At 46.0% G+C, this 23,740-nt stretch overlaps 1 protein-coding gene across 4 annotated transcripts in view; it reads left to right on the top strand.

Annotated features, from left to right (window-relative positions):
* Rffl (ring finger and FYVE-like domain containing E3 ubiquitin protein ligase) overlaps positions 1–23,740 on the top strand; it is a 69,680-nt gene that overhangs the window by 41,678 nt on the left and 4,262 nt on the right. For 3 of the 4 annotated variants that reach the window (XM_005402854.2, XM_005402855.2, XM_005402862.2), the window contains exons 2-6: positions 11,116–11,303; positions 16,485–16,895; positions 20,335–20,418; positions 21,221–21,431; positions 22,732–22,755. In XM_005402854.2, coding sequence (XP_005402911.1) covers positions 11,116–11,303; positions 16,485–16,895; positions 20,335–20,418; positions 21,221–21,431; positions 22,732–22,755 — 918 coding nt within the window. The remainder of the gene's footprint in view (positions 1–11,115; positions 11,304–16,484; positions 16,896–20,334; positions 20,419–21,220; positions 21,432–22,731; positions 22,756–23,740) is intronic. The other variant, XM_005402858.2, reaches the window with a different exon arrangement.

The following is a 23,740-nucleotide window of genomic DNA, read 5'->3' as shown; positions in this document are numbered from 1 at the left end:
TTTTTCTCCGGTACCGGGAACCGAACTCACGACCTTGCGCTTTCCAGGCAGGCGCTTTGCCGCTGAGCTAAATCCCCAGCCTTGTTTTTTCTGATACATACATATATTTAGATAGATATAGATGTAGATACAGTTTTCTTAATTTTTAAATTTTTTTTTTTACCAACGGCTCAAGTGTTGAAAGATTGGGTTGGTGAGTACACAGATGGAAGTCAGAACTAGTCTTAAATATTTCCTCCCCACAACCGACACTAGGTGATTGCCATTGTTTTCTCTTAGAGCCCTTGAATTAACAGTGCTAAGCCTAGGCAGTAAGAATGATGCAAGCAGCCCCCTCTTCCTATGGGACCCCCAATTAGTCAAAGAACCTATATTGACATCTGTTGCCTGCTAGCTATGTGAGCCTGGTCCAGTTACCACACCCTCATGATCCAGGCTCATTCATAGAATGAGCATTTTAATTCTAATTAATGTATTGAATGAGGCAGTAGATGCAGTTGTAATTCACTTGGCACATACTAAGTGTTTTTACTTTGTTCTTAGAAAAATAAAGTTTTCTAACTTTGTCTGAGAAGACACTTGGGAAATCGCCAGTCAGAATAACTCTTCCAGTTTTCTCTTGTCTGCCATTTGAAACAGCAGCATAGGAGATTATCTCCTGAAGCGCCAGTCTTTTATACTGAAGAACAACTTGGGGAGCGGAGGAAAGAGGAGCCTGTAGAGCTGGTGTCTTTGAAGTCATCGATATTAGTGTGCATGGGGGCTCTGGAAGCTGTTACGGAGCGAGGCAGACATTTAATCCTCATGAACTCCATGCCTGATGAAAACACCTACCATTTCTGGCATGTCCAACCTGCCCTCTGCTCTTCATGGAAGATTGAAAAGTCCATTCGTTGATTTTCCCCTAGCGCTGAGCACCTCTTCAGTGTCCAGCCTGGGAGGGCTGGAGAAGTTTACTTCTCTTAGTCTGAAACTCAGAGAGGCAGCTTATTCAAGTCTACGAACTCAGTGGGAGCAAGGATTTAAGGTCGGGTCTGACTGATTCTAAAAACGAAATAAAACATATATGGGAACAACATCCAACCCCCCAGTGGTTTTGTTTTCTGTAAAATTTATCCCTCAAATAAAATTCTTATCTAGAAAATATGCATTATCCATTACCCATGTCCAACAGACTGCTTTGGAGGGTAGAAGGTGTCTATTAGGATTTAAAGGCCTTGGAACACTTTTCTTTTGCCGAGTTCCTGTCTTGTGAAATATCCCTTGTTGGTCACTCTCGCCTGTGCCCCACCTGAGCAGGGCTGTTTGTTCTAATTCAGCCTTGGGTTCTAAAGTTCTACCGTATACTTGTCTCCGCTGTGACTTAGGTGTTCTGAATTCTTCATTCAAAGAAATAAACATCTCAGAAGGAATTGAGTATCAGAGATGACATGCCACATTGTCCTGCACACAGCCACTGACACCACTTGGCAATGTTAGTGTCCTCTACAGGTTTCTTACCTGCAGGTGCAACAGTTGCCCACTTTTTGTTTTTTGCTCATTATGTTGTCACTAGTATTTATTTATTTATTTATTTTTTTGGTTTTTCTCCGGTACCGGGAACCGAACTCACGACCTTACGCTTGCCAGGCAGGCGCTTTTTGCCACTGAGCTAAATCCCCAGCCCCACTAGTATTTAAAAATTTCCCAAGTTAGAGTGAGTACCAGGCAGATTGACTGGAAAACTCCATTTTCAACTCCGAGATTCTGCTTTAAATGTAATAGTTTGGGGGAAGTTCAAGTGTCTTGCCTGGCTGGCTTATTTGTAAAAGTAAGCAACCTTCCAAGCTGAGAAATGATTCTAATTTCCAGGTGAGTTCTCAAGAAACAGGTGATGCTTTATCACGTGGACAGTGTCAGCTGTGTCAGGGTCTTGGGTGGTAGGAAACCAAAGCTTTGGGTGAGCAGAGAGGAAAAGAGAGCCCTTGGGGTTTCCAGCCAAAAGCCACGATGAAGCATGTAGGCTGCAGCCATTGTAGAATTGTAACTTATAGTTAAATAATATCCTTTATGTGCTGTTTATCAAATGTTTACTATTGGCCGGGCACTTTATGTGTGTTATTTCTTATCCCTACAGTTACTCTCTAACACGGGAAGTGTCATTTCTTTCATATAGGTGAGGAGACAGAAAGCTTAAGGGACCTGTCTAGTCTTCATTTGTCATAAAGGATATTTCTTTCTCCTAGACACTTACATTATAAGTATTGAGAAAATGTTTTTGGCCCTATGGGGAGATAACAGATACTTGCCTCCTTAGCCGTGCGGGTAGAATATGAATGTTCTCTGCCCTCAGCGTGTGTGCTGCACACAGTATATGGGTGCCTGTGGTGGAGCGGCAGCGTGCTGGGTGCCGCAGGTCAAAAGACGAAGCTGGGGGAAGTTCCTGCCCAGGGAGAGAACTGTAGACTGTAAAGCCACAAGCGTAATTACAGGTGGTGACAGCTCTGAAGGAAAGCAGAGGCAGCAAGGCAGTGTCACTGGGAGGGCTCCTTGAGAGGGTGAGGTCTGAACTGAGAGGCGGAGGGGCGGCAAAGAACAGTTGAGGCAGGAGAGCAGGTGCAGATGCCCAAAACAGGAAGGAAGCTGTGCGCTTGGAGAGCTGAAAAGCCCCTGTGGCTGGAGCTTGGGGATGAAAAACAACACAACACGAACTGGAGAAGAGCGGGGGCTGTTAACCATGTGAGGAGTGGGGATGTATATTCTAACATCCGTTAAGGGGGCTGGGGATATAGCTCCGTGGCACAGTGCCTGCCTGGCAAGCACAAGGTCGTGAGTTTGATTCCCAGTACAAAAAAAAAAAAAAAAATCCGTTAAGGAGCCAGAAGTGTGTGTTGTGGGAAGGAGAGAAGAGGATGATGCATTATATAAAAGAATTGGAGAGAGGCAAGAATGAAAGCCAAATTGGAAGCTGTTCTTTCTTCCAAAAAGCCACTCCGGACTCTGGAAATTCAGAGAGCACCACATCGCTGCCCTCATCGGGTCTCTGCTCTGGTTGGGGAAGGCACTTAACAAGGAAGTGGAAAATACCAGCTAGTACCAAGTGTTACACATAAGATTACACAGTGACCTTGAGCTGAGCGCTGGATGCATGTGGTGTACTGGGGAGGACGTCCCAGGCAGAAGGAGCAAACAACCAACTCAGCGGGCCTAAGGAGGGAAATCGTCTACGAAAGATGTTGGCCCGGTGTCAGCACAGGGGAGATGGAGGAAAGAGTCTACGATCTTTAAATAGTTTAAGAAAGGTGTTGAGAGCCAGCGGAGGTGTGGATGGAGAGGGAAGTCCAAGATAGCGGGCGCGCCCAGCATTTGAGAGTGGAGGGGAAAGAACCGGCAAAGGGGCTTTGAGGTAGGGGAAGGCCGAGTGCACAGAGTTCTGGGGGCCGAGATGGTTAGACAGGAGGGATAGAGATAGGGACGGTTCAGTTCGATCTAGCCATTTCGAATTCCTTGGTGACTTCGAAAAGCGGAGATTAAACGGGGTAGACGGGCAGTTTGCGCTAGATTGGAGACACTTGGATAGTGAGTTAGGGATTAAGGAACTGGAGTCAAATATTTGAAGAAATTTTGATGAGGAGCAGAGAGAATGAGCTTTACTAGGGTGTGGTTAATGTCAGGTCAAAAAACTTTTTTTTTCTTAAACAAAGTACAGATATTCTACTAGATGCTTTTTAAAAACGCCCACATAAACTTATCATTAGAGAAGTACACAGATTGTTCGTATACAATGTGATGAATTTTCACAAAGCAAACATTGCTGTGTGAATAATTTACGTCTCCATTCCACTTTTGATGTACACTCAGGATGTTTCCAGCTTGGGCTACTAGTAATAGTGCTTCCATGAATATTCCTGTATATTCTTTTGTAAATGTATTTCTGTTAGGATTACACCTGAAATGGAATTCGAAAGACAAAAATAAATGTTTATTTGTATACTTCTTTTTCTTTTTTTTTTTTAAAAAGGGTCTCGCTATGCAGTTCAGGCTGGCCTTGAGCTCAGTTTGTACTCCAGGGTGGTCTCGAACTCATGACGATCCTCCTGCTTCAGCCTCCCGAGTGCTGGGTATTTGTGTACTTCTTCCAGCATTGTTAAGAGTTCTAGTTGTTCTCGAGCCTTACCTACACTTGCTACAATTTCTTTTTCCTTTTAGCCCTTCCAATGAGTGAGTGTAATTTTTATTTGCTTTATGACAAGGAAAAGTTTCAAAACCTGGGAGCTTGAGGAACATGCGTGTAGCTGGCAAGAAAGTTCTAGTAGAAATAGAGAGCGAGAGCCCAGAGGAGAAATGGTTGCAGGGTAGGCTGATATTTTGATAAAATCAGGAATACTTCTCTTGAGGCCTATAGAACGACAGGCTTTAGGGTTTGAGCGACCTAAGTTCAGGTCTTGGCTTTACTACCTCGGCCGGTGACTTTTAGCACATTACTTCTCAGAACCTTGGTTTTCTCACCTAAATATGAAAACTAATCTGCCTTGTGAGAATCACACTGATAACAGTAGGTAAAGTTCCTAGTTCAGTGCCTGGCAGAAAAGAAGCATTCTTCCAAGTAGAGAATGTGTGCTTCCTCCAAATGTGTAATTACTTACCAGTGTTTCATGGAGGCTTAGCGAAGTCACATTGATAGGCCTTTCATAACATTTCCTTTCAGAGCCTTGCAGTTGTACTTTAATTGCTTTTTAAGGATGATATACAAGATGAAGCTAAGCCCATTCTGTATTAACGATCCATAGCATGGGATACTTTTCTTTATGCACTTATGGCGTAGATGCTTTTAACCATTCCAGGAATATATCAGTGATGACAGATGTGCTGCCCTCAGTAAACTGGAGATGATTCTGTAAAGCTTGTCGTCCGGCCATGTCGAGATTTTGGGACATTTTAGCTAGACACTGGAAGGCGCTTTTGTAAAGTCTCGTGCAGCGGGCTCACTGTAAGTGTATTTATCCCTGTCTTTGCATCTGTGTGAAGCCTGTTGTTGCACAGCCACTTTGATGCATAGCAGTTAATTAAAAGCAGAATATATTGGATAAAAACCAATGTATTGATTCTTATCCAATGAGGCTTTTCTTATCCAAAGGGACTTTATTGCCTTTGTTTTGGTCGGTTTTGGAGGTGTACTGCAAACCACTGTGACCCTTCTGTTTTCCCCTCCTCTTCGGGGAAACCCCATGGCAGCCTTTGATCCACTTTAAATTATTTGCCTTAGGCAGATGAACAAGTAGAGATGTGTTTTATCCTAGCTCTTGGGAGGCTGAGGCAGGAGGATCACTCTGAGTCCAAGACCAGCCTGTTACATAATGAGCTCAAGGTCAGTCTGAACTACATATGGTAGACCCTGTCTGGAAAAAAACAAAACAAAACAAAAAAACCCTCAGGAACCTGGAACTTAATGGGGGAGAAATCACATTATCTACCCTCTTGCCCCTATGACTCTACACAGCCCAGCAGGAATAGGTCATTTATCTTACTCTGTAGTCAACACTAATTTTCCTGTTTAGGTGACAAACCCCATGTGCTCACTAGCCATCCTTGCCTGCTCCTGCAGGGTGTTTGTACCCAGAATAGCACATTCTTGTTCACTGCTCCAGGCAAAGGGAAGAGGAGAGCCTGGCAGCTTTCAGATGAGTGCAGTGAGGCAGCAGGGAGGAGGTGGACTGCTTTAGAGGATTCAGTGACCAAGTCCATCTGTTCAAAAGAGGCGGGTTGGGGAAGGAATTTTCAAGCCCTCAGGAAGATGTGGTACTAATTTTCTTTTTAAGCTCTAAAACAGGTTTGCGGGTCAGAGTGAAGTTTATTTTAAAGTATAGTGTTTACCACACCCCATGATTGCTTTCACGTTCAGTCCTTTAGCAGCATAATCAGATGTCATGTGTGTATCTGTCTGTGTAAGGCCGAGATGAGAAGAAAAAGTGTGTAGCTTGCACGGCATTGTTAACCTTACAACCTCTTTCCCCCGAAATTATCCTGAACACGGTTGTCATTTAGGGTTGGAGCTTGCCAGTTTGGCAGGAGATTCCTTTTTTTGTGTTTTTGCTGTGCTGTGGCTTGAACCCAGAGCTTCAAGCGTGCTAGTGTGTTACCACTACACTTAGTCAGCAGCCCCAGGAGAGCCCTTTCTGCCGATCATATTAGCACATGTTTCTTTCCTGGTATTTAAATATATGTCAAAAAAGTAAAAGCCTCGTCTGCCGATTCTGGCGAATCCATCCTGTTAGACTGAGCAGGGCTGAGGTGTTTTAGCGCTGTGACTCCTGCCCCCGCCTCCTCCTTCCCCATGGGCACATAGCCAGGGTAAGACTTCATCCTACAGCTGAACATGGGCCCTGTGGGATCAAAGGATGGCGGACTTCAAATCTTCTCCCAGGGCCAAATCTTCCGCTTTAGAATAGCCAGATACTTGAGTACCCTGATGACTGCTCTCAGAGTGTTCACAGGAGGCGCTGGAGGTTAGAGGGAGGCAGATAGCGCGCAGGGAGATGGACTGTCTTGGCTCGAGGCAGAGGAGCTTTCCTAGATCCTGTATCAGGGCGGCAGAGTGCAGCAGTGGGGCCTTTCTGGACCCCCAGCCTTGTTTTTTTTTTTGGTTTTTCTCCGGTACCAGGAACCGAACTCACGACCATGCGCTTGCCAGGCAGGCGCTTTGCCGCTGAGCTAAATCCCCAGCACCCCCCAGCCTCGTTAAACAACTTGGTAAAGCACATCCATAAAGCCTTCTAGCTTTTCCTACTGATGGTGCTTTCCCAAGTGGGTCGGCCCATTTTGTGGCAGAGCCCTTAGCTCCTGGGAGAAATCTACGATGTGCATATTCTTTGTGTGGAAGAAAAGTTCCTGTGGCTAAAGCTAACCACCCTCCTCACTTTCCATTTCCTTCTTTCACCTTGTTGCTAATGCTGTAGGCTGTCTTTGATTTCATCCGCCTTCTCCTCCGCTCCACTCTGGTGAAAGGGCTGCCCTTTCTCTTGGTCGAGGAGGAGGCCACCTCCTAGTCCAACTGCTTGATCATTTCTGGCCGTTATTAACTGCCAACTTCCCTTCTTGTACAGACTTAGTCTCTTGAGGTTTCCTGTTCAGTCTGTGCACACATCTACGTTTATCTTCATGGCCCTGGATCCTCTTCAGCTACTGCCTTATCGCTTCATTCACAGTCAAGTTTCTTGAAAGAATATCCTTGGAGTCTTGTGAATTCTCCCTTCTCGTCTGCTTTTCAACTTAGGGGATATCTGTCAGCTTCTTTCTTTGTAAGCTGTTCAGGCAAAGAGCACCCTCACCTTTTCCTAAAATTAAGTCCACTGGGCATTTTGCATTCCTTGTTGAAGTCTGTTCTTTGGGTCATTTGAACAGTACTGTTAATTTCTTTGGAAATGCAAACCACTCTTGCAGCTCATCCTACTATGAGCATCCTTAACCCTCTGCTCTGCTGATTCACTTCCCTCTTTTGCCCTTCTCAGAGCCCTCTTTTCTCACTCAGACCACTCTGGCTTTATGTACTTTTAGTAGGCCCAGGGCTCCCACACCTTTATCTTCAGCCCAGACTTATATACATGGTCCTGTGTCCGCACAGCCTAATCCCCGGGTATGACTCGGCTCACCATCTTATCCTGCCCCTCTCTCCTACACACACACAGATGTATGTACATGCTGCCTCCTGAGGGCTTTATCTCAATAAATGAGTCTACTAGTTACCCTTTGTGTAATTGAGACCCTTGGATTTGTCTTGGGCCCCCTTTTACCTGTCTTTCCCACTCACTTAGTTAATTGATGTATCCTGCTAATTCTGCCAGAGATCTGACTGTTCCCTTGTTCTAGGCCAGTGACGGTGATAACTGGCTTTTTAGAGCTTTCGATAATAACAAACAAACCATTTCAGCACATGCCGTCATATGCTGTAGGTTCACCACCACTGTTTAGGGCCCTTATCATTTTTCTGGCTTCCACTATTGCGGATTTCTGCCCAACCCTCCCCTTGATCTGTCCTTCACCATGCTTACTGCTGTAAGTGCACTGTAACATGCAAATAAGATCATAAAACTTCACTGCCCGCAATGCCTCAGCGTGTCCTATTACTAAAGTCCAGATTCCTTACCATGGAATACAGGGTTTTCCAGGGCTCCTTACTTACTGTGTGCATTCATCTACCTGACCTTCCCCTACCCCTACCCCTACCCCTACCCGTACCCTTACCCCTCACCCAGCTGAGCATTTTGTAGTTTTCTGTTTGTTTCTTGGAGGCACTGAGGATTGAACTCAGGGCCTTACACATACTAGGTAAGTGCTCTAGCACTGAGCTAAATACCTAGCTCTTGTTATTTGTTTGTTTTTGTTTTGAGAGAGAGTCTTACTAAGTTGCCTAGGCTTCAAACTTTCCATCCTCCTGTGTTAGCCTCCTGAATAGCTGGGACTTACAAGTGTGTGCCGCCACATCAGGCATCATTTTCTAGTTTTCCTGATGCCATGGCACACGCCATTTGTCTTTTTCTTAAAATTCTTACTCCTGACTTTCTGGTAAATGTTCATCTACTCCCACAGCAAGCCTTGGCACTTTGAGAAGTCTTTTCTACATGCCTCTGCCCCTACAGAGCTGATCATTTCCACCTTTGTAATCTACTTGACACCCCACTGCTATACACTGTACAAACCTCTCTTAATGGCTGGATTTGTCCTGGGCCCTAAGAACTCGGAGAAAAATGTTTTAATGTGCAAGAAATTGAATGTATGTGGTTAGTTGAGATTTAATACCAACCACCCTGAAATTCCAGTTCTCTCACTAGACCACAAGCTCTGTGGGGATAGGTACCAAACCAACTCACCTGCACTGGAAAGGGCAAGGCGTTGGCTTCAGTAAGGCTACATGCATTGTGAATGAGTATAGACTTTAACAGAAATTAGTGAATCACCTATAGCCTTGACCTTGTTGCAGGAGACAAACCTAGAAAACCAAATTGTAACTGTGGTGAATCTCCAGGTTTGCCTTCTATCTTTGCCTTCCTAGAGAAGAGGCATTGTTACAATGCAGATAGCAACAATTAATATTTAATACAGCCTTGTGTCCTGCAGAATGTCCAGAGGAGAACCGTGAAGTACAGAAAGGGTATGACTTGTTAGAGGTTGGTAACACTGCCTGCTAACAGTTGAGTGGGACTGATTCTAGACCCTACACTCTTGTTATCATTACACACTGTCCCAGAGAGTTTATCAATATGAGATTTAAAGAATTACAAATTCCTTTTTCCTCTGTTGTCCTCATTCTCTTTCCAACAAAGAACTCATTTACTTTATCACACACATATACAGTGAACTCTTTACCTCATTATCCCATGTGAACTGAACTGCTAATTTCAAGCACGGTAGATTAGATCCCTCACTTCTGGGAACTTGAGAGCCTTCAGACAAGTACTATTGAGTCAGAGAAAAATGTTTTTGATGTGCAGGACATTGCATGAGTGTGTGGTTAGTGAAGATTTAAATATTGCATATGATTCATTCGTTCAGTAGTCCTTGTTGAGCCATCTCTCTAACCACTGCAAAGCTGTCACATTCTCTTTTCTCATAGGGATCATAGGCAAGTGGGAGAGACAGATATTAATCACAGATGCCTAAAGAAGACAACGCATTATGTAACAGGTGCATCGGAGGCCATGTTGGAAAGGTCAAGAAGCCTCGGTTTATAACCTGTGTGACCCAGAAAGTTACTTCCTCTGACTGGGCTCCATTCTTTTCCTCTATAAAATGACCAACACTGAGCTGGCTGGCCTCTTAGTTCCTTCCAGCTTACCATTGTCTTTGAACTATGAAAGTGCTTTTGTTGAAACAGCGAGTCAGGAGGTAGAGCAGAAAGCAGCATTCTTTTGTGTGAACCGATTATTGGACAACAACACTGAATGTTTCACTTATTATCTCTGTCACCAAAGAGTCCAGGCTCAGAAAATCCAAATGGACTGTCTTAGTCTGCTGTGGAAAACAAGCTCCTACGTCCCAGGGATGCTTGGCATTTTAGTGCACCCCCTTCCCACCTTTAGGTGGTCGTGACAGTTGAGCGACTGAAACCTGTTTTATGATCATAAAAATCATCAGTATTTGATATGTAAATATACCAGTACTTGATATGTAAACTGGGGAAGATAATCCAGAACTTCTTAATAAACCCACAGAGGCACTTATTCAGCAAGGAAGCAAACATTCCTTGAGCATCTGCTACATGTACGTTGCTAGGGTACAGTACAGATGGGAATAACCCTGCCCTAGAGGGACTGAGGACTATGAAGTTTATCCAGGATTGGGGTGAAAATGTAAGAGTAATTAGTTCTGCTGGCTGGCGGGAGGGGTGATCAAGAGACAAGCTGGTGTAGGTAAGAGGACCTTTGGTTTGGATTTAGAAGACCGTATTTTTAGAATCGCTGCTCTCTACTTACTAGAGCTCTCTATATTATTAATGTATAATATTTGATGTTTTTGAACCTTGGTTGCCTCATCTATCTAATTAATTAATTGTTTTGAGAGGGGGCCTTGCCGTGCTTCTCAGAGTGCTCCTGAATTCCTGGGCTCAAGCAGTCCTTCTGTCTCAGCCTCCAGGGTAGCTGGGGTGACAAGTATGCGCTAGTCACTTGGCTTGGCCTCCTCTCTATAAAGGAACTAATGTATCCTCCGCATGGTCAGTGTGTATGGAACTGTGTGCGCATGTGCATATGTATGTGTGTATGATAAAGTCCTGTCTGAGCCCTATGGACCACGTCATGTTCCTGAATACAGTGCGTTTTAAGCCAAGGGAAGAAAACATTTATGTGAAGTTAGAGCTCAGATTAAACCCAATCAGGAATCAGCAGCCCTACCAAAGTAGTACACCAGCTTGCCAGCCTGCCTTTCCTGGGCAGGTTAAGGGTCTGTACTCACCTCTTAGGTGGAACAGCAGCTGTAGTGGTCGAGGAGGTGGCAAGAAGCCCATGACCCCTGGAAACGTGTCCTCCTCTAGCTTGGAGGCTGTGGGCTGAGTGTCCGTGCTCATCTGTGCTCTTGGGGATGGAAACCGCACGATCCGTGTGTCTTGCTTCTGACCTTTCACTCCTTCCTCCCCTGTACCAGATTTGATCATGTGGGCAACCTGCTGCAACTGGTTCTGCCTGGATGGACAGCCTGAGGAGGTCCCACCGCCCCAGGGAGCCAGAGCACAGGCCTATTCCAACCCTGGGTACAGCTCCTTCCCTTCCCCGACAGGCTCGGAACCCAGCTGCAAGGCCTGTGGAGCCCACTTCGCAAGCACGTCCCGGAAGGTGAGTCTGCCCTCCCAGCCAGCTCCACCCCACGGCCTTGGTCCTTACGCCAGCCTGCTGACACACCGCCGGTGCCTGCCACCTGGCCCTTCCCCTTGCGGCGCTGACTGCCCAGGCTGTGCCTTCCATAAAAAACTCATGAACAACAATTCAAGTGAAGGCGAACCATCGCAGCACAGATTTGGAGCATTAGACCTGAATTCAGACCTCAGGTTTGCCAGTTACTGGTTGTATAATTTAACCTCTGTAGAGATTCAGTTTCCCCACCAGTGAAGTGGGGATGATAGGAGTAGCTATATACTAGTTTGAGAATAGAAAGAGATGAGCTAGGAAGAATGCTCAGCACAGTGGTTGGACAGAACAGGTACCAGTGTTGTTCCTCCACTAACCACCATTGAAAAACTACTGACTGTCACCCTGGGAGGCGGAGGCAGGAGGATTGCAAGTTCAGCCCAGCCTGGGCAACTTGAGAACTTAGCAAGACCCTGTCTCAAATTTAAAAATAAAAATATAAAAGGGGGGCTGGGGATGTAGCTCAATGCTAAGGCCCTAGGTTCATTCCCTAGTACCCCAGTGCCAAAAAAGAAAAGAAAAAAGCCTGACTACAGATTAACCTGTTCTCATTATCAAAAACAATATCAAGCTGCCTCAAGTACATCAGCAAGACCTTAGCAGACAAAGCTGGAACCTGTTTACCATAGCGGATTTCATTTGAAGTCCTTGGGGGCCTTGCTTCCCAATCAGCAAGCAGGAAGTGGAATCATTGGCTGGGTGATGGTGTGGGCACAGGCTTTCCCACTGCCAGCGCCAAAAGATAGTACATTCTCTATTCTGTAGAACAAGAGTTTTATAGCCAGAATGATAGGATGTGAATTAAAATGGTGATAACAAGAAACTTAGAGGAAATAATACTTTTAAAAACATCTGCTACATGCAAGAAACTGTTTTAAGACTTAGATTTTTAGTTTTGTTAAATTTTTTTAAATTTTAAAAAATTTATGTATTTTTGTCATTCACTTATTTATTGGTTTTTGTATTGATTGATTGATTTGTTGTTTTATTTTTTTGAGACAGGGTCTCACTGGTCCTGAACTCACTGTGTAGCTCAGGTTGGCCTCGAACTTGTGGGACTCTCCTTCCTCAGCCTCCCAAGTGCGGGGCTCATAGGTGTGTGCCACCACGCCTGGCTTGGTACTTTTTTTCATTTAATCTTCATAACAGGTTTTAGTCAAATCCCATTTTGCATGTGATAAACAGGCTAAAAATTTAAAAAGAATGTACATGTCAAGTTCTTGACAAATAGCATAAGAGACATCAAAGTACTGTACTCATACTTTTTCCTCTGCTTAAGTGCACCTCAAGCGTAACTATTAAATGGCAGAGCTGGGATTCAAACCCTGGGCTTGGACTATAAAGCTACCCCCAGAAAATACTTGGCATGTCAAAGTGAAGATTACAGGTGACAGGCCCGGGTGCTTAGGTGCATGGTAATGATTAGAATTAGCAGCGTGTTTTCTACTCCTTGGAAATAGTTTCTGAATATCTCCTGTGCGTCAGGCATTGCCTGAGCTGGGGAGGCAAAGGTGGAGGAGACCATCCTTGCTGACCACAGAACTTGAGGTTGGACAGGAAGGTTGCAGCACACGCCACACAGTGGGACCTGAAAAAAGTCAAAAGGCAAGAAGAGCTTTGTGGGAGGAGACAAGTCCCAGTTTAGATGATGAAAGATGGTTCGTGATACAATATTTTCTTGCTATAAAAGTATAACTTATTTTTGTGCAGTTCACAATGTATTTTTTGAATATTAAGGATGTTTTCTCTTACAAGAATTTTTCATTTGTAATTTCATGCTTAAGTGGACCAGTGTTCTGTTTGTTGTTTTATTTTATTTTTCTGATTTTTTTGAGACAGGGTCTCACTGTGTAGTTCAGGCTGGCTTTGAATTCACTATGTAGTCCAGGCTGGCCTCCAACTTGCAGCGATCTGCCTTGTCTCAGCCTCTGGGAGTACAAGTGTGTACCACCTTGCCTGGCCTAGACCAGCATTCTTATTTTAAAGATTTGGCATTTAACAGCCAGAGGCTTTTAGCTTTTTTATTTTTTTTTTTTTTTTTTTTTGAGACAGGGTCTTGCTATATAGTTCAGGCTGGCCTTGAACTCACTATGTAGCCCAGGCTGGCTTCAAACTCACAGTGATCCTTCTGCCTTGCCCTCTAGAGTACTGGGATTATAGGTGTGCAATGCCACGCCCAGCTAGTCAGAGACTTTTAAGATGTCTTTTCTAGAAGTGTGGTATTTTTTTCCCATTATAATCTGTTTCCTGTGTACTCTTGGGGTGCAAAGCATAGGTAACATTAAGGACTTTTAGAGAGAACACACATCATCCCTGCATTCCCCAAATTTCCAGCCTAGAGAGAACTGGTAGGCTGGCATTTTGCCACAAGGCTGCCTGTAGTATAGCAGTGGCCCTGACCATTTGGGGGGCAGTTCTGTAATTGGGCCAGTCTGAAGGGGGAGCAGTTGTACTTGGGAACATAGAAGTGGTATTCAGATCTCAGAGTAGAAACAGAGGAGGAGTGGTTCTTCTGTGCTGGGAAAACCTGAGAGATCAGGCAGAGGGGAAGGAGCATAAAAGGCGATTCTGTTACCTTTCGGTGTCCATCTTCTACTAAGATTTATATATATTATTTCACATGACACTTCAATAGTTCTTAGAATGGTAAGGTGAGACGGCGGGCCAGTGCAGAGCCAGGGCACCTGGGTGAGGAGTGGATGGGCAGATTGTCAAAGCAGAGAAAGCCAAGCACCCCACGTGTGGTTCCTGAAGGGCAGTGTCAGCCTGCGGTGCCACTGCCAGCTCAGATGCCGGTAGTTGGAGTCTACTGTGGGCGTTTCTGCGGGCACACCGCCTCCCCTAATTCACCTTCCACGCCGTCTTGTTACTTGGCTAGTTTGAACCGCTTGCTGGAATTTATACACACGTGCTTCCTTTGCTCATCCTGACCACATTAGGTGATGGCTCTTTTTTCCTCTCTCTTTGTTCTCTCCTGCTCCTTTGCTCTGAGATTTTAGCCCAGAGCACTGTCCTATTCTTTAGGGTGTGTTTTAGATGCTGCTTGACTTCAGAGTCCCCAGTGAGCAGAGGGTAACAGAAGTGGGGCTGCTGTTTCTGCATTCTGATCCTGCATCCAACAAGCCACACACATTTGAAAAACAAATAGAGAGTTGTTTGGATCTGGCTGATTGAGCAACGCGGGCTTTATAATTGTGTCAAACTAGGTCTTGTCAAACTACATTGACTTAAGTAACGTTGCATGTCAGCACTCTGAAGCCTCTTCGTTTCACTGTCAGCTATCCCAGACACATTTCATCTCCCCATAGGAAGATCTGAGATATGAATGAGCCTGTTACCCCCAAACATCCATTTTTGCACCTGCATGATTATTGATCCTAGCTCTGTTACCGTAATAGTGAAGCCGTGTGTCCTTCTCTGTCAGTCTTGCACAGTTTATAGTGTGGTTATAACTGTGTGCAGAATAAAGAAGCTTGTGTGTGTCCCTTTGCAATGCTTTCTAAATCTTAATAGCCAAGACTGGATGGTAAACCTTAGGTTCTTTTCCTTTTACCGTATGAATGACTATATTGTATGAATGACTGTTACTGCTGTAAGTGTCTTAACTGTGCATGCTTTTACGTCAGCCACACACAAGGGTTTCCTGTGTCTTGGTCTCTTGGGCATTCTTTTGTAGCCTGAACAGCTTCCTATATTTAGAAAGAGGGAGCAGAGACATGTAGGTTAATTCTTGTGTCACCACGAGATGGAAAGTTTTTAACTTCTTTAGAGGATCACTGCGTGCCCCCACCAAAGACTCTCCCAGGAAATTACCTCAGGAACTACCTCTCTTTTGTGAGGTTGACCTACCCTTAGCTGGAGCAGAGCTCAGCCAGATGGTCCTGCACTCATGCAGCCTATGGGGTGAGTGGCCAAGCTTTGCTTCCTGTGGGTCGAGCAAGCCTTGGTGCGCTGCCTGTGACTGTAGCGGAGCTGCTGCCAGGCAGGGCCAGCTTGTCTGTCAGGCATGCTCAGTGCCTGCCTGAGACACACTGTGCTTTCACAGAGGAGAGCAACCTAACAGCCAGGGTCTCTGGTAGCATCTAAGTATGTATCAGGGACATGATCTTCTGCTCTGCATACTTCCCAGCACTCGGAGTGGCCTTGCTGAGGAGGGCAGCCTGGCATCAGCCTCTGTGGAAGGCACTGGCTTGGCGATTTGGAGGTGGAAAGCCAGGCTCTGGGCTGCTGGCAGCTGGGATGGGGCTGCGCGAGCCAGCAGGGCCAGGTGGGAGGAGATCGTGGGCACTGGACTGAGATCTCAAGTGTGAGTCTCAGCTCTGCCTTTACTGTCTGACCTTGAATAGAATACTCGATCTCCCTAGTCCTCAGTGGCTTTATGTGTGATTCAGTGAAGATCGCTTATACCTCCTTTGGTTGGTGCTTTGAGAATTAAATGACAAGCTACTGTAGATAGCACATGCGACTCCCTCAATATAATTAATACTAATCGGTAGCAGCCACTACTGCCACAGCCTTCATGTAATTGCTTTCATTTCTCAGCAGTAAAGAATGAAATAAAGTAATAAAGCAGAAAGAATGACAGATTAGGATTTGAGTACTGGCTCTTTATCATTAGCCAGTATTTCTTAGCAATAATGGTTAAAACTGCTAACAATTACTGAGGACTCCTTATATGTGAGATGTACTTAAATGCATTATTTCTTAATCTTTACAACAACATTATGAGGTAAGTACTGTTACCAGCCACCTCCACCCTCTTACCAGTGTGAAAACTTAGCACCAGAGAGGCTGTTACATACCCAAGTGACATCACAAGAAATGAGGAAGGAGACTTAAAGAGGCAGAGGGTTTTTTTTTGTTCCAGATCTGGTAGTGTTCATTCACAGTGACGTGGGCACACAGGTACATACAGAAGGCCCACTGCCTCTGAATGGCTTTTAATTGCAGATCTGCAAGGTAGCTTGTACCCTTGGATTCGGAGGCAGCTTAGTGAGGAGAGTGACAAGAGCCGGTCCTGGCAGGCATGGTGACCCCGAAGTGCCCACCCCACTGTCTGTCTTGGTCTCGTGAGCTGACATGCTTTCCTCTACCTCTTGCTCTAAGCAGCAGACCTGCTTGGACTGTAAGAAACATTTCTGCATGACCTGTTCAAGCCAAGAGGGCAACGGGCCCCGTCTCTGCCTTCTCTGCCAGCGGTTCAGAGCCACAGCCTTTCAGCGGGAGGAGCTCATGAAGATGAAAGTGAAGGACCTGAGGGACTACCTCAGCCTCCATGACATCTCTACTGAAATGTGCCGGGAGAAAGAAGAGCTGGTGTTCTTGGTGCTTGGTCAGCAGCCTGTAATCTCCGAGGAGGCTAGGACTCATGTCCCCACCTTATCCCCGGACTTCCCCGAGCAGCAGGCCTTCCTGACTCAGCCTCACATCGGCACAGTACCTCCTACCTCACCCAGCCTCCCTTCTTCACCTGCACAAGCCACCTCTGTTTCCCCAGCCCAGGCTCAGGAAAATCAGCAGGTACGGCCGTGTGCAGTCCCTGTGCATACATGCCCGCGGAGAGCTCGTGTTCCGCTCCCACCTGTGCTACGGGCGTGGGCGTGGGCGTGGGTGTGAGGTGAGGTGCTTTGGTGATTTAAAGCCTTCCTGCCTCTGAATGCAGGCAGTGATGCTTCCTGGACACCAGGCCCAAGCTTTGGCTTTCTTCAGTAGTGATACACATGGAACCATGTTTTTGTAGTGTGTTTTTTGTCATACATATCCTGGTTAGACATTTCAAAAGACTTCATTGTTCCAGAACTATTTTGAGGAAACTCACCATTAACTCTCCAAATTTAGTTTTGTTCCTCTCCAACTCACCTTTGCCTGGTCTTCCTTAGCGGGACTGGGAACTCGATTCCTTGGTAGCCATCACCAGGCGCATAGAACAAAAGGACCCTGGGGAGGGAAGAGGGTGGGAAACGCACCGACAGGACCCCGCTGCTGTCCCGGTCACTGTGGGAGTGGCAGTGGCTGGAATGTTGTACTGTAGGCAGCTTTACTGTCATCCCAGGGGGACCCAGAAATGGTCACCAAGAGCAGCACACTGACCAAATCAGGAACCAGGCATGAGGGTACAGAAATGAGTAATGCATTGTCTTTCCTCACAAAGCCATGTGACAACGCTTGGACTCAAGTGAGTCAACCTCAATGTGAGGAGTGGTGATGTCACAGAGACCTACAGAAATGCCTGAGCGACTTTGCTGTTTACATGGTCTGTGCAGTAGTGGGGGCATCAGGACCTAGAACAGGGGTGGCGAACCTTTCAGAGAACGAGTGCCCAAACTGCAACCCCAAACCCTCTTATTTATCACAAAGTGCCAACCCTGCAATTAAACCTGAACACTGAGGCTTTAGTTTAGAAAAGACAAGTGTTACCCGGTGCTTGGCTGCTGAGGCAGTTTGGCTTGTGTGCCGACGGAGAGGGCTCTGCATGCCCATTGTGCCACATGTGCCATCAGTTCCCCACCACTGACCTAGAAGATCTGGGGTTTTCTGTTTGTTTTGTTTTTTGGAGGATTAACTCAGGGCTGGGCAAACACTTTACTCCCGAGCCATATCCTTCCCCTACCCCCAGCCCCATATCTACTGACTCTTAGGTCACCTTGGGCAAACTTTGAGCCTATTGTAATGAAATGCGCTTAGTAATCCTGAGGCCTTTTGATCTTGCTAGGACAGGGGGAGACTTGAGTAGCCTGCTGTCATGTCCCAAGAGCTTTAGGGCCGCAGTCCTCATGTTGCTGGTTCCCACACAGAACGTGATGGCTGCTGCTCTTGTTTATGATCACCTCCTTTGCCAGGACTGGGCCCCCTGATTCAGCTCTTGACAGGCACTGAGGCATAAAGGCCAGCATGAGAACATAATTTAACTGCAGTAAAATCATTTTGCTCCCTCGTTGCTTGGAGCATGATTTTTTCTCCAGCTGGACCTTAACCCTTTCCTAAGTTCTCTTGGTCTGCTGGACAGGTCTTGCCTCTTACGTTGTTTTTCTCCTTTGGCTTGGTTTTTGGTACTGCTGTTTATGGGGAACCAGAAGAGGAACTTGAGGAATTATTTTCCTCTAAGGGAACCTTCAAGTGGATTTTTCAACAAAAGAATATAAGCTTTTTATTTTTTTGAGGCAGGGTCTCACTATATAGCCCAGCCTGGCCTCAAACTCACAGTGATCCTCCCGAGTGCTGGAATTACAGGTGTGTATATGACCATGCCTGTCACGATCGTAAGCTTCTTGTCATTAACCAGAAATTTCCAGATTACGCCTGTAAGTCACACTGTTCTGAGATTTTCAGAGGCCCTTAGAATCCACTCACTTCCCCTGTTTTGGTGAGATTTGTTTTGCAAGCAGGAAAAACAGCCATGGAGGAGTTCAGTAACTTGTGCAAGGCTGTCATTAGGTCCACAAGGGAAGCTGCACCCACAGTGCCAGTCTTCTCATACTACTTGTTCCACCAGGATTCCATCCTTTACCTTTAATGCCCTAGCAGTAGTTGCTAGGGTAGGAAGCATGTGTAATATTCAAAATAGTGAATACATATATTGTGGATTTTGACTTAGCCAACGAGCAAATTGGAAAGAAGAGCATATTTTGCAGCACAAGGCCCAGTTTCTCTTTCTAGGGAACAAAGGACAAAAATTGTCCATTTAGGATAGGAGCAGGCAGGTCTCTGAAAGACTCCAAAGTAACACCAGGGTGGCACCATCCAAGAGGATCCAGTGGCCTGCAAAGCACACGCCTTGCCTTTGCCTTGGGGAAGAGGAGGCGAAGAGGATCTAGTTAGGGGTTTGTGGTATAAATGAAAACAGTTCACGTTGCTCTTTGGTAAAATCTTCTAAAGGAACCCGGCATGTGATGATGCACGCCTGTAATCCCAGCACTCAGGAGACTGAGGCAGGACAGTTGCTGCACGTTGGAAGCCAGCTTGGGCTACAAAGCGAGTTCAAGGCCGGCCCAAACTGCATAGTAAAACCCTATCTCAAAAAGACAAAAACAAAACAACAAAAAACCCCACCCAAAAAACCCTAAAGGAGAACCCAGGAGGGTCCTTTTGAAAAGCTAGACTCTGAGCAGATGAAATTCTTCAAGCCTAGGCATGTGTCCTCTACAGTCATAGGCTGATAGAGTCTTAGATGCCTGAAAGCAGTATTGGAGCAGGTTTTGAGGCATATCTATATCATGGTGTGCCTCGCTGGTTCAAGCTCATTTCTAGCAATAACCAGCCTGGGAAGAGGGAGGAGGGTGGTAAGAGGCTAGAAACTGCCTCCTCAGGTCACTTGGGGAAGACAGGGAGATTCAGCACGAAGGAGAAAGGCATGGTACAAGCCATGGGGAAAATCAATGGATGCTGGTGTGAGGGGCAGAACCAGGGACGAGGGGTTACAGTTACAGAGAAGACTGTTTAGGAACTGTCAAGAGAGACATTAATGGTAGAGAGCAGAGCAGGCATGAGATGGGCACCATGGATCCTTTCACCTTGAGGGTTCAAGCCGAGAATACACTGACGGTGAGTAGTGCTCAATACCATCTGTGGTGTGCAGAATTAGTGCACTTTTAGAGGGCAGCTGTAGGTCCACAGAAATGTGTTGTTTTCTCTTTTTGAGACAGGGTCTTGCTGTGCAGTTCAGGCTGGCCTTGAGCTCACTTTGTAGCCCAGGCTGGTCTCAAACTCACAATGATCCTCCTGCCACAGCCTCCCGAGTGCTGGGATCACAAGTGTGCGCCATGATACCTGGCTCTTGTGTTGTTTCTCTGCCTAACAGAGTTGGTATTAGAGATCAGGGTGTGTAACGCTCTTGTGAGAGAGTTGATTTCTGGGAAAATGGGAATACGTCTTGGACATTGTGTGAGCTGGAAAGAGGGCCATGCTATGGAAACCTGTAGACCACTTCTGTGGATGTGCTGGCATCTTTCTGTTCCTACAGGCCAATGGTCGTGTGTCTCAGGACCAAGAGGAGCCGGTCTACCTGGAGAGCACAGCCAGAGCACCTGCTGAGGAGGAGACCCAGGTGGGGCGTCTGCTCGGGTCTGCACCCTTGTCTTTGCTTTCAGTGGTATTCTCAGAAGCCTCTTAGCAGACTCAGGTAGAGAGGGGGGAACCAGTTTGTGATGGTAGTCCTCCTAGAATTCTGTTCTCAGGGGAGTTTGCTGCTGTCAGTGTGTGAGTCAGCAGTGCGAGGTCACAGTGAAGACTGGGGAGCCTCATAACCCATTATGTTCCCTGTCTCTCGGTTTTCTGAGAGCTGCCAGAGAGCAGCAATGGATGTTGCTGTGAAAATCTTGTTCTTTTCTCCTGCTTCTAGCACACAGTGACCATTGTTCGGAAAAGGAGGTCAGATAGTGAGAAGTTCAGGCCTCAACCAGGCAGAGGCCAGTGCAGAGAGCACAGTCATCAGGGCAGGGAGCTGTGGTAGAGGCTATGTAGGGAGCAGAGCCGGACAGGGCCAGCACAACCCGTGGAACTGCTATTTCTTCTTTACTAGGGGGCAGACAGCCTTTGATCAGCAACTTGCCAGGGTATTATTTAGAATTTAGTAGGGAGGTCAGGTTTCGAATAAGGGTGATCTGACTCGAACTAGTGCTCGTGGTATATCATAACAGCCATGCCTGCGCATGGAACTGTGGGTCAGAAAAAGATTATAGTCTGTTTTCCAATGTAAGGCACCATTTCAGGTATTCTGTCTGTTCCTACTCTTCTTGAGGTCAGTCACCAAATTGCAGTGTGATGAGTGCTCTGGGCTCTTTAGAGAGAAAGCTTAGTGGAAGGGAAGCAAGAGCTGAGCCCCCTCAGTCTCATCTTTGCCATTGTAGTCTATTGACTCAGAGGACAGCTTCGTCCCAGGCCGGAGGGCCTCGCTGTCTGACCTGACCCACCTGGAAGACATTGAAGGCCTGACAGTGCGGCAGCTAAAAGAGATCCTGGCTCGCAACTTCGTCAACTACAAGGGCTGCTGTGAGAAGTGGGAGCTGATGGAGAGGGTGACACGGCTGTACAAGGATCAGAAAGGACTCCAGCATCTAGGTAAGGGGCTATTGGGCTGGCAGCTGCACAGATGTATGGAGTGTTTGCTATTACCCCAAAACATGCTGTCAACCTGACTTAATTCCAATGCATTTAGCCATGGAGGAGGTGAACTTACACATTCAGACCATCTGATAGTAGCTGTCACTCATGGTCAAGTGCTAACACTGGGAATGGCATTGTATGCATTTAATCCTTAGAGTTAGCTATGCAATAGGCATTGTTAGCATCACCTTTTATTGTGGAGTCCAGATTGGAACTGAGGGTTTTCTGGTCTAAGTCCACGGCCTTTCTTACTATATGCTACCTGTTGCAGATTCCTACTGCCAACAACATTTAATTCTAGATTAGAAAGAAAGTCTTAGGGGCCAGGGATATAGCTCAGTGGCACAGCACCTGCCAGGCAAGTGCAAGGCCCTGAGTTTGATTCCTGGTACCAGAAAAAAAAAAAAAAAAATTCTTAGCACACATGGGAGGAAAATATCTGCTGTCTGCACTTCTCTTGGCATTCATTGCCATTTTACATGGTATCATTTTCAGGAGACACGGACCCCTTTTCCTCACAATACCTGAGTCTATGGTTAAGTGAGTTTAGGAACAAATACTTTATTCTGTGTGCCATTACTGACTCATGGCACATGTTTTATATCAAATACAGAGAAGTCCTGTAGAAGAGAAATGTGTTTGGCTGTTTGAACTTGGCATTTCCTGAAATTACTTCACCACAGAGCCCCCGCCTTCCTTCCCATCTCAAGTGCTTTAGTTCCCGGCAAACATCATTTTGATTCCTTGCACGATAACAGTGGGTGACAAGGGTTCCGAGCTCGTCTAATAAATTCGAACAGCTCAGATTCATCAGAATCCAGCTCCTCACCTGATCACAGACTGAGCTTCTGACGTGGATCTCAGTCTTCCTTTTGGGACTATTTTAAGTGTCTCCCAGGGAAGTAGAACATTGACTGCACATGGGAACTTTATCCAGAATCCCCAGCTGATGGAAACAGCCACATTCTTCATTCTTTCTTGACTTTAATGCTGGCTTCAAAGGCAGTAGAAAAGGATATTGTGCATGAACTTCTGGTTGGCAGTTTGGTCATGTAGACCAGCAGAATACTTATGCACACCAGAGGAGCTCCATCTGAGTTCTCCGTATGTATGTGGAATAAGGAGGGCAAGTGTCCGCCTCGACTTCTGGCAAGCCGGGAAGTTGGGGGGAGTTCAGAAATGATGCCAGGGTGGCAAGAGACATCTTGCGCCATCACGTGTTACCTATTTAGACATCTTTCTCTTTTCTTTCCAGTGTGTGGTGCAGAAGACCAGAACGGTAAGGATTAGTTTCTGTTTGGGAATGGGCTTAAGGCTTTTAGCAGTTCTTTCTCTGCCTTTACGCCTGATCCTGGCTAACAGCTGAAGAAGCTTGCTGAGAACCAAGTTTCTCAGCATCTTTAGAAACCCTCTCCGTACCCTTGTCTCCTGTGAAGAAAGCAGAGTCGCAGAGCCTGAAGGCAGATTGAGTGCAGGAGCCATTTATATCATTTTTCCGATTCCTGGTGTTTTACTTCCATTCAGGTCTGGGTGGGGAGTCTTTGTACTTCGGGGAAGTCACTTGAGATGTTATTCAGCTGCTGGTACCAACCATAAAGCAAGGGTGGTGACCTGATAGCCCAGTTTGTATGGGGCTAGGGAGTAGTTGGAGCTGCTCCGGAGACAGTAGGAAAGGTGTCACTCAGGTGCTGTCTGGACCTGAGATGCATATCCCACCTCAGCTGCCATGTACCCACTTGTATCCACTACTGAGGCATCTGACATACTGCAGAACTCCTGACAACTAGGGTATGTTCTAAAGCATGCTGTATGATTTTGAAGCCTCATGGGATGTGGTTAGGAGTTCCTTCCCAAGACAGAACATTCTCAGAATAGTGGTGGGGCCTACAAGGCATTGAAAAACTTTTTTTTCAAAAGATAATCCCACATTTGGTGCTCAGATCAGGGCAGAGTTGAGCTTTTCACAGTTCCTTGGAAGCATTTGGAAGTCTAGACTGACTCCTTACTTGACACCAAGATCAGATTAATCCACTTGATGCCTTGCTCCCTTTTTCTCATTTCCTGGGAGTATGTAGACAATTGAGTCAATTTATTGTTACTCCTGAGAGCAGTGAATAACTGAAATTCTACAAATTAGCTGAGCTTACCTTAGGTACCTTCTGCCAACAACCCCTCAAAGGAGGTGAATAGGTTTCTTTCTTTCACAGCTTGCTCACCACCTAAGTGGTTTTTTGTTTGATTTTTTTTTTTTTTTTTTTTTTTTT

Source organism: Chinchilla lanigera, unplaced genomic scaffold (assembly GCF_000276665.1).
Source record: "Chinchilla lanigera isolate Chin_1 unplaced genomic scaffold, ChiLan1.0 scaffold00080, whole genome shotgun sequence".
Classification (NCBI taxonomy): Eukaryota; Metazoa; Chordata; class Mammalia; order Rodentia; family Chinchillidae; genus Chinchilla; species Chinchilla lanigera.
Note: the sequence above shows the minus strand (reverse complement) of the source record. Positions and strands in the feature narration are given on the sequence as shown.